The sequence below is a fragment of the Nicotiana tabacum genome, chromosome 6 (assembly GCF_000715075.1).
Source record: "Nicotiana tabacum cultivar K326 chromosome 6, ASM71507v2, whole genome shotgun sequence".
Taxonomy (NCBI): domain Eukaryota; kingdom Viridiplantae; phylum Streptophyta; class Magnoliopsida; order Solanales; family Solanaceae; genus Nicotiana; species Nicotiana tabacum.
Genome location: NC_134085.1, coordinates 157925578 through 157936863, shown reverse-complemented (window position 1 = coordinate 157936863; position 11286 = coordinate 157925578). Strand labels below are relative to the sequence as shown.

Below are 11286 nucleotides of genomic sequence, written 5' to 3'. Positions count from 1 at the left end.
ATAGAGGGGAATAGTGGTACAGGGATTCATAGCAGAAACAAGTAAAAGAAATTAACATGCTAATTAAACATTCAACTCTATATAGACAGTAAAGTGGACATGGATGTAAAGGCTATAAGTGAACACATTGGGATGATGCTAAAGCCAAAATTAGAACATACCAGTCTCAAAGAAACAAGTGAAATAGTAGTCTTACAAAGCCAAAGTGCAAACAGGCAGTCAGAATGCTATGATCTTAGAAAAGAATCGTGAGATTGTAAGGGTGAAGTATGTAGTGTAAAAGTGTTGAACTGAAGGTGTGTTAAAGTGTAGAAGGGTCGTGCCCTTTTATAGTGTAGAAAGCAAGCAGAAATAGGTAAAAAATAGTTTGAAAATCAATTACACAAGGTTTCCCCCTAATTAAGGGATTCTTATTTCAAACGGGCAAAACTAACTAAGGAAAGGGATTCATCAAACACTTTTTCAAAGCAGCATAAAAGGGGTAAATACATAAAGGTCTATTTAAGGAAATGGTCTTGACAACACACGGTTTGTGCAAATAAGGAAAGGAAATTAGTTAACAGCCAAGAAAATCGAAAATTGAAGATTTTGTATGAATGAACCAAGTCAAAAAGATGGGAAAGATTTCAACTTAAGGAAAATCAGTACCAATCAATTAGACTTATTAAAAGGAATTTTGAAATCAATCACAAGTTGGAAAACCATTCTAAAGAAAGATTCCTCATATATAAAAGCATACAGACACGTTAAACATGAAGATATTTGTCATGCTATTCAGAAGAGTCTAGTGTAGGAGAATCAGAATTGTGTGCAAACAAAAGAAGTTCACACTTAGTTCATAGATTCAGAAATTAGTCTAAAAGAGTCAAGGGTTATCAAACAGAATCCTAGTTTGATCATATGCCCAAACTCGGTGGAACCCCCCAAATTCTAGGGTTTCCGGCTCGAGTCAAATACAGAGATGAGGAGGCGACATGCTCAGAAATTTCTTTTCAGAATCTCATGAGAAGACAAGCAAATATAATAGAAAATTCAAAGCAAACAGAGTGAAGGAACTAACTTCAAAGCACAAATGAGAGAACAACATGGTAGTAGAAGAAACATATTTAAGAAAAACCTTTTAGAAGGGACTTAAACAGGGTTCAGTAGAAGAGAAAACATAGATCTTAAAAACTTAGTAGAAAATACAGTAGAGGAACACAAGGATATCGGAAAAGCATAGCAAAAGAAACATAAGGAAAAATAGAAAGATAAACATGTGAGAGCATGGTGTATAAACACAGTAGAAAAATGAAACATAGAAAGCACAGAAGAACATGTATAGTAGTAGGAAAGTATAAGAAAGCGGTAGAAGCACATGTGTAATAAAAGGATAGAAACATATGAGCACAGTGTAGACAAATACACACAAAGAAAGAAAAAGAAAAGTCGGAGAAACGTTTTAAACCTTTCAGAAAACCCTAAATCGAAAAAGAAATGGTTTTAAAAAGATAATTTTTTGAAAGAAAAATTGGGGAAACCGTTTAAAAACCCAAGTAGAGCACATATACGTGACATATCTAAGAAAGAATCGGAGAGAACCTCAAGTAGTCAGGGTTTCAGAAGAACCCTAGAATGAGAAAGGCTTGGAAAAGGTCCGATCTAAGTCAGATACATTAGAACCAGACTCAAAACACCATTGTGTACCGGAGCTGGGCCGGAGATGGCCACAGAACCTTGAATCGGTGAAGATATGAACGGACACCTTCGAGGTTAGACCTCGAACCTTCGAATACCAAGTGTTTAAGAGCAGCGGGAGATGAGTTTAAGCCCTCCATGGCCTGAGAGGCCATGGATTCCGGTGAGATTGAGGTTGAAGATGGTGAGAGAGGCTAGGGTTTCGAGAGAGTGAGAGAGGAGAAGGGTTCCAAAGGCAGCTGTTTGAGTGGAACGAGCTAGGGTTAGGGGTGTGGGTGAATTAAAAAGGAAAGGAATGATCGTGGTCGTTGATCAAAATGATCAACGACCTGAATTAAAATAGAAGGTCGGGCGGGTTAAATTGTTTGGGTCAGGGTCGGGTTGGATTTAAATTGGGTTGGCCCGTTAGGGGTTTGAAATTGGGTCAATTAAGGGGATCAATTATAAAATAAAATGGGCCAGCTTTTAAATAGGCAGGTTTTTCCCTTTTATTTTATGAAAATAGTAAAACAACTTCTGAAAATATATAAAAGGTACTGAGTCAATTAATAATATATAAATATTAATTTAAAAATATTGGAATTAATTTCATAATTACAAAATGCTATTAATCTTAAAATAGGCTAAAATTGCAATTATATGCAATTTAGCTTTTAAAATACCAAAAAAATTTGTAAAAAATGTGTAAATATTACCCTAGATATATTTTGGTATAACTATTAGAATAAAGTAAGCTATTTACCAAAATAATAATTTTGGGAATAATTATTGGTTTTTGTACTACTAAAATGGGCAATAAATCAGTTTAAAAATCTTTTAGAAATTAGGAAAATTATTGAAACACTTGGAAATACTTATATATGAATATATATGCTATTTTGAAAGTATTTGCATGTAAAAATACATAGGAAAAAATAGGGTATCAACAATCGCCTCCGCTAACGATCATTTGGATGGTGCGGGCGGGGGAGGGTGGCTTTGGATGGCCTTGGTGTTGTTTTCGTCCGCAGCCGAAGTTTGCTCGTTCCCAGTCGCTCATCAACTCCTTCAGGTGCCCTTGATTCAGCATGTTCACTACTTCTTGCCGCAGGGCTATGCAGTCCTCGGTTTTGAGACCCCACTCCTGGTGAATTTCGTAGAGGACGTTCGATTTTCGGGTGCTTGGGTCAAACTTCATTTTTTGTGGCCACTTCACCTTTATGGCAAGATTCTCGAGTGCGTACACTATTTCTGAAGGGGAAACACAAAAATTGTGAGCAAATAAGAGTGTAGGCATACGTCTCTCGTTTCGCTTAGTCTTTGTATGCGGCCTGGATGACCCTTCTGTATGTCGGGGAGATGGTGGGATGGTTGTTCTGATAGAGGGTTGATGCCTGTCTCGGTTGAGGCGTGGTCCTGTGATCTCTTTGACCGTCGTTATGACAATCTTTCCTCGACTCCGTTTGGACTTACGTTAATTGCTGGGTTGGACCATTAAGGTCATCCTTGTCTGCTCTCACCTCGGCGTAGTAGGCATTGTAAATTTCTTCCCAAGTGGTGGGAGGGTATTTCATGAGCCTGCTCAATAATTTTCTGGTCTCTCTCGACCCATTCCTGTTCAACCCATTTTGGAAAGCTGCCACCTCCATCCCTTCTGATACATTTGGTAAGCTCATTCTTACCTTGTTAAACCGAACGAGGAAGTTCCTGAGTCCCTCGATAGGTGATTATCTAACGGCAAATATATCATTCACCCTGACCTCCGCCTTCTTAGCCCCTGCGTGGGCGGTGACGAACTTGTCGTCCATTTCTTCAAACGTTATTATTGAATGTGCTGGTAATTGTGAGTACCAGGTTAAGGCTCCCCCCGTTAGGGTGTCGCCGAACTTCTTCAGTAATACTGACGGTACCTGTTCCTTTGAAATGTCGTTGCCTTTTACGTTGTGACGTAATGGATGATGTGATATTCGGGGTCTCTGGTGTCGTCATATATCTTCAAATATGGTAGCATTTTGAAGGTTTTAGGTATGACATGTGGGGCCGCCTCCTCTCTATACGGTTGTTCGACGAATTGGCCGACATCCTACTTTGGTAGCAATTTTGTTGCGCCCGATATCTTGTCAACCCTTTCTTGATGTTCCCTCATCTGGTCGCAGAGTGATTTATTCTCGTTTTCTATTTCTTCCATTTTTTTTAGAATGGCTGCAAGTGCGTCATTATCTGCATCAACATCGGTATGAGTGTTATCTGTTGGGGAAGCGGGTTGTTCACTGATGGTCGCTGTGGTATCTTATTGCACGATGTTTCTACTTGCCCTTTGAACGAGTCTGTCGAGTATGTTATTTAGGGTATTTGTCAGCCACTCCTCCAGTACGTTTTTCACCACTGGTGGGGCTTCCTCAGTTGTGGACGTGGAAGCTCCCCTTTCGCGTGAAGCGGTTACACTTGCGTGAGGAGGAGGTGAATCACTCCGCCTAGGTATAGCACCTGGTGTTACATTCTCATCGTTTTCTTAGTCATCCTCGTTGATGGTGTTTAAGATGTTGGTAGTGACACCTATTATTGCTTTCTGTTTTTCATCTCCTTTTCCTGCCATTGTTAGTTCGTGCAAACGATGAAAAGATGGCTGTCCCTTTTTATGATCTAGAAGAAACTAAAATTTTAACTAAAAACTTCCCACAGACGGCGCCAAATTGGTTGACCAAAAAATGTTGAACTTTTCGTTAAACTAACTAATGATAAAGTAGAGAATGAATCTTAGTTAAATATAATAAATTCTAGATCTAATGTTGAGGTATATCAACGGTACGGATAATGTCTAAGGGTAGTGAATATCAGATATGAGCTCAATGATTATAATGAGTGCTAAATAATAAGAACATGTAATAAATGTAGCCAATGATAATAAATGTAATAAAAGGAAATTTATCACCCAGATATTGTGTGACTTGGATGATTCTTCCACCTGACAGCAACATGGAAGGATAAGAAGCAAAGAAGGATAAGGGATCATTGTATCTAACAAATAGAGTGAGTAATATATGTTGAGTCAAGTAGTCAGTGAACAAGACAATAGTTGTATATTCTTCTTTGTCAACTCTTTACAAAAGTGTTCTTATCATGAAAAGTGAAGATCCCTCTTTGTTCTTTATCTCTTCCTATTTATAAGAGATATTTCCGAGAAACTTTAAAAAGTACAATGTAAGAAATATTCGAAGGAATATTCCTGGTATCCATTTCTAAGCACAATTATAACTCTAGTTGCTTGTCCTCGGTAGTGATCCTTCTGAGGACGGCTCCTCGCCATAACGACGTGGTCGACTTCGTCCTTGACATGATTTATCTACAATTACCGAGTCGCCAAATTTTGACCAATACAAACATTCCTCAGGTAACCTTCCAGGAATTCACACATCTTAACATTTGGTTGATATATCTTGACATGCATGGAAAGTAAATCTCCTTAATCCTCTCTTGGGTCGTTTGGCTATCAGGGTAAAAAAAATAATCCCGGAATAAAAAAAGGGTTTGTATTGATCTCATGTTTAGTTATATGTATTAGCTAGTGTTTGGATAAATTTTATACCAAAATGTTGGGATTAACTATTCCATTTAGAAGGTGGAATAGCTAATCTTATGGAATATCCCAGACCATGGGATATTCTTGTTATTTCACTTGGTAACCAAATGCCCCTGTTGCTAGAGATGATGAGTTTATAATATTATTATACAAATAGACAACCAAATTTAATGTTTAATTTTTTCAGACGGTATACATAGATTATACATTAATTACACATAGTATTACATATATTTTCATGAATTATACATCATTCGCGTATTTTAAGTTCAAGAGATTAGGTGAACATCTATTTTGGTTAAATCTTCTAAACAAGGCCCAACAACAAGGGCCTACGAAGCTTGATGTCTTGCTTTAGCTTGGGCCTATGGAGCTTGAAGTCTTGATTTAGCTTGGGCTTAAGTAGTTTGATGTCTTGATTAGCTTGGGCCTAAGGAGTTTGATGTCTTGATTTAGTTCTAACAAATATTGACATGATATTTCTCATTGAATCAATACATATGGCATCAAGTCATTACGGTCCAGAAGGAAATAACAACATTGTTATTTCCTATATGCATATTACATTTATTTTTCTAATTAGAATGAAAGACTTTATTCCATTTATATATCTCAAAACTTCAGTATCTCTATGCATATTACATTTAATTTTCTTCACCTGCAAATACCCAACTACGCACATTTAACGCTGAAATGTTGAAATACTTCATCATTGGTTCTTTTGATGATACATTTTTAAGCTTTAGTTTGTCGTGACTGGTTTGCCGATATTATAGTGAGGCAAAGGCAGATAATACTGGCAATGTAAGATAATGTCAAACTGACAGTAACTTTGTGACAGAATTGAGTAACAAAGACACAGATTGGCTCCCAACCGGAATGCTTCTGCCCATATTTACCCACATATCCTATTGCTGTTGCTGCTGCACTTCCAGCCACCAGTCCTCCAAACGTAAACTGTCAACAATTTGAAAATAATAATTTACACAAGCAAGTCATTTGTGATATAATTACATGTAAATCTCTATTACAAGTATTAATTGGTAACTTGATTAAAAAGGTACATTGTACATGAATTATATCTTTTTTGTAGATCATGTTAATTTTCTCTTTCCATATTTCTAATAGATCATATTAACTTTTTGAGTTGCTTTTCCTTTCCAAATTTACAGAATTTTGAATTTGTTATGCAGGTCCCATAAAAGGGAGTAACATAATTTCATTTGGATTTTTCTTTTTATGTCAGCAAGATCTGGTAACATTAATTTTTAGTAATGTATTAAGGAGAGAGATTATTTGCTCAAACAGATGCCCAGTACTGATCAATAACGACACTTGGGTATTGATTGAAATGAATGAATTAACCTAAATGACCGCCTATTCAACCAGTTAAATTAAAAGTATCCGACAGATATATAATGTCTATACAATTTATAAATAATATATATATAACCATATATAATTAATGTATAACTTGTGTACACCGGCAACAGAGAATTTGGCCGGCTATTTGACTAAAGATCCCTATTGAAATTTAATATTTATCTCATCTTTAAAATCTGACAGTCAAAGATCTTAGGTGCCTTATTTATATGTTCTATTATTTATATTAACGCCTTTTAAGCTTTTCCCTAGATATTATGCATGTAACTTACAGAAACAAAAAGATAGAAAGATACAAATAATTTCCCGAGATTTTGTATCAAGGAATTTGTAATTTAAGGGGTAAAATTAAGATGCAGATGATCAGACAGAAATTAAAGGAAACAATATTACTACAAATTAAGGGAAATAATTAAGAGGGGCGAACCAAATCATTCAGGAACAAGTAAAAATACTTGTTGGAATCGCGAGGTTTTTGACAACTCATTAAAACAAGAAATAGAGAAACAACAGATGTGGCACATCCAATGGCATTCGAAAATGCAAAAAATCTGCAAAATAGAGGGGAAAAATTAAAGAATCATTCAAGTTTGCTATAAACATAAAATTATATTTCAATCCAAAAGGGAATTAATATTAATTATGACTTACTTCATAGAAGGAGAATAGGTGTAACGGGCATCAAATCCAAGAAACAGAACCTGTTTGCTAGTCATAATTCTCAATGCCGCACCTAAAGTGAAAGCAAAAGCCAAAATTCTCAATAAAATTTGGAGGATTAGCATAACTCTCTGAGTTTTGAGAGGAGGGTCGTGATTAGTTTTGGTTTCAAAGCTGTCCATTCTTAGACTTGAATTGGTATTGAAATTTAAAAGAAAAAATAGTAATAAATAAAAAAATGAAAGAAGAGAAAAAAGGAACAGAGAGCTCAGTGAAAATGGTGGTTTAATTTCTTTTGCTGTTATTTAAGGAGGAGGCTATTAGATAAGAAGAAACTAATTAGGAAAAGATCAGTAGAGCGCCTGGATAAGTTCCACGTCCGAGAAGTACATTAAAAAGTGGGATAAAAATTTATTAGGCTGCATAATTAAGTGAAAACAAAAAGATTTGTACTCTTATATAGTACTACTATAATAGTAGTTAGTCATAAGAGCTAATACAATATTGAGGCTCCCCACAATTAGATTTTATTTCCCTTCCACAAATAATTAATTTGGTCAATACCACAATTAGACTTTATTTCCCTTCCACAAATAATTAATTTGGTCAATTTCGGAAAATTCGGGTTTGTTGTATTACGGTAGGCTGTCTATATCACACCTTTAGGAGTATGACCCTTTTTCAAACTATAAATGAATGCGGAATATTTTGTGAACCAAATTACTCCTTTTTGGTCAATTTTCGAAAATCATAAAGAACGAATCTAACTAACACCTCAACCATAATGCTATTTAGGGTCAACTTTGTCGATGCACTGATAGTGTGTGATTATTTTTTAATCTCAAAAGTGAAATGATCAATACTGGTATATCTATTGCTCGTATATTTTTATCAATCTCGAACGTGAAAATATCAAAATTGGGGTAACTATTTTGCTCCTATGCGATGTTTCTTGTTCAAACTTGGGCGAAAATTGGTATTACCAACTTTCATAATTCCATCTTATTAAAGATGAAAAAATAAATAGAAAAAAGAAACTCAAGATTAATGTAGCGACTAGCGTGCAACATAGGCAGATTTATTTTTTTGCTTCTTTTGGTGTTTCCCTTTACATTTTGTTTTGGTAATATTTGTACCACCTACTAGTCTGAATAACCATTCTACTGTAAATTCTAAGGTAGAGGGTTTTCAAGATTTTGATTAATCAAAAACCCTTGTTCACCATAAGCAAAAAGTGAAAATTGGATAAGTAAAATCTTGATATATGTGATGATCTTATCCAAGTTTAATATTGTTATGGTAATTTCACAAGTTTCTTTTCTGAAATCATACTCTTGCCAACTTATATATATATAAAGGGTGGATTTCGAATATCTTTTCTTTTACCACCTTATTGTATTGGGAAAATAAATATTACATGTGAAATTAATTATGTGGCTGACATGATAAGACATATGGATCACTAAAAAAGCGACAACTAGAGAAGAGTATTTGAAAAGACATGAGTCTTAATAGGTACGAGCAAAACGTCTAAGAGACAACGGTTGCTCGAGTCTCTTTAGCAATTTAAAGAGGCACCAGTGGAATGAACCAAGACCATAAAAAGGCAGATTCATTGATCTTCATTTAATGAGCATGAATGGTTACAAACGTTACAGAATCTTTACGAAACAATTACGATTACCAATTATAACGTTTTATTAATGTCATTAATGCTCATAATGACTCGATCATAAAAGGTAAAAGACGTTGTACTTAGAGGTGGTTATATAAGGGAAAGAAATGTCATTTGTATGGACACGTTCTGATTATTATTGGAATACAATTATTTTCTTTCATTTTCTATTGATTACTTTACTATTCTAATTTTCTTTCTTACTACAAGAATATCGATTTCATTGATTATCAGTAACCCAAGTACTTCTAAAAATAGGCTTTGATCGAAATTTCTATTTTTTTGGTTAAACAAATTGGTTCCGTTAACGAAAATCTGATAATCTTTTCACTTTTCAAATTCATTTTTCTGTTAAGAAATCATGTCGAACGTTAACGACAACAACCAACAAAACTTACAAAACTAATAAAATCAGCAACATCAATTGAACCAGCAAAATCAACAAGGGGATGGAACTCCAGTCCCTTCACCACGAAATTCTCCTGGACAATCCCGAGAAGGGACACCTGACAGATCTGAATCACATGTGAATGACGAAAATAGGGATGATCAGGCTATTGATGAAGAATTAAAGCAATTGATCGCAGAACAGGTCAACAATGCTCTTCAAGATTTTGTAATTAGTGGTTGCCAACTGTACCACCGCCTCCGCCTATGAATAACACCACAACCATAGAAAATCCACGCTCAGGACTTGCCAATTCGGGCAGTGGAGGAACTCCCAGATAATCTCGTGATGGAAGGTGAGGTATTCCAATTAATTCTGATTTACAAAGTTTAGTACTAACTTTGCAGAAACAACTCAAGGAACAGAACGATCGTATAGAGCAGATACATGGTGTTTCACCTATAATCAAAGGAGTAGACATGGATAAATATTCTCAACAGTCTTGGAAGCCAAGTACCGCTCCTTTGCCTATTCCAAAAACGTTCAAGATACCCGATATCTCAAAGTATGATAGGACAATCGATCCACGAGACCATGTAACGGCGTTTACAACTAGCGTGAAAGGAAATGATTTGACTAAGTAAGAGATTGAATCAGTGCTGGTCAAAAAATTCGGAGAAACACTCATAAAGGGAGCACTAATATGGTATTCTCTTTTACCTGAAAATTCTATTGATTTTTTTGCTGAGCTTGCAGGTTCGTTTATAAAAGCACAATGTGGAGCTCAGAAAGTTGAGAAGAGGATGAAAGATATCTTCAAAATAAAATAAGGAGATACAGAACTACTCAGTGAATTCGTGGATAGATTCCAATGTGAAAGAATGATGCTACCACGCGTACCTGACAATTGGGCGGCTATGACATTTGCAAGTAATTTAAATGAGAAGAGATTAGAAGCCACGAGGAGACTCAAAGAAAGATTACGAGAATTCCCTGCAACAACTTGGAATGATGTTTATAACAGGTATAATACGTAGCTGCGGATAGAAGAAGATACTATCACTCAGTCCTGGGAAGATGAAAGAGTAAGATACTATTATGGTGATGTTACACTTCGCGGTTTTAAGTTACGACGATGTTGCACCCTGAAGTATTGTACGTTGAATTTTCCATAAGGTAATTGACATCACTCCAAGTAAAAAATTATTTGGAGATCATAAGGATTATGCTATTTCACAAGTGATTAGTAAATTCATGAAAGTGAAAGGGAGAGCAAGTCAAAGAAAATAAATTTTGTCCAAGTTTGACATTTTGGGGTAAAATACGGCCGGAGCTAAAATACCCAGTATTTATGGACTAGTATCATTCAAGGTACCATATGACCACGGTAGTATAAGATATAAAGTATATATATGAAGTATTTTAGTAATAAATAGAATTTTAAGTAATTTGGGATAATTTTTAACTTATGCGGGTAATTGATTAATTACCGAATAATAAAATATTACCCAATTAACTAATAAGCGGATTTAATTAACAAGATCATACCAAGGGACGTGTCAGCCCTTTCTTAGTTTTAAACTAAGTCATAAATCACCTTTACATGTGTCAAGGCTAAATTACAAAGCCTTATCTATAAAGATTCTTATATAGAAAGAAAAGAAGATAAAACAACAAATTTTACAATCTGATTTTTTAACCAAAAAAACATGAGAACCAGAGAACATTCCTTTTTGTCCAAAAGAAATATTATCCAAAGAGTGCAAAGTGAAATTTCAAAGATTCAACAATTAGATTAACTTCATTTCTGTTTTGTTCAAAAACGTTGGAAGCAAATCAGAACAAGTTCGTCCAAGTGTGAATTTCGTCCACATTTCGCAGAAGTAGATCCGTTCGAATAATTTCTAGAACATGTATGTTAAGGCTAAGCTCTTCCTTCATTTT

The 11286-nt window shown here is 35.2% G+C and overlaps 1 protein-coding gene across 1 annotated transcript; it reads right to left on the bottom strand.

Annotated features, from left to right (window-relative positions):
* Positions 1–5863: 5863 nt before the first annotated feature.
* On the bottom strand, positions 5864–7500 carry LOC142181513 (CASP-like protein 1F1). Its single transcript, XM_075254418.1, has 3 exons — positions 7271–7500; positions 7047–7170; positions 5864–6193 (listed from the first exon to the last, which is right to left on the bottom strand). The coding sequence occupies exons 1-3, from the start codon at positions 7459–7461 to the stop codon at positions 5972–5974; spliced, it is 537 nt and encodes a 178-aa protein (XP_075110519.1). The 5' UTR covers positions 7462–7500; the 3' UTR covers positions 5864–5971.
* Positions 7501–11286: the final 3786 nt, after the last annotated feature.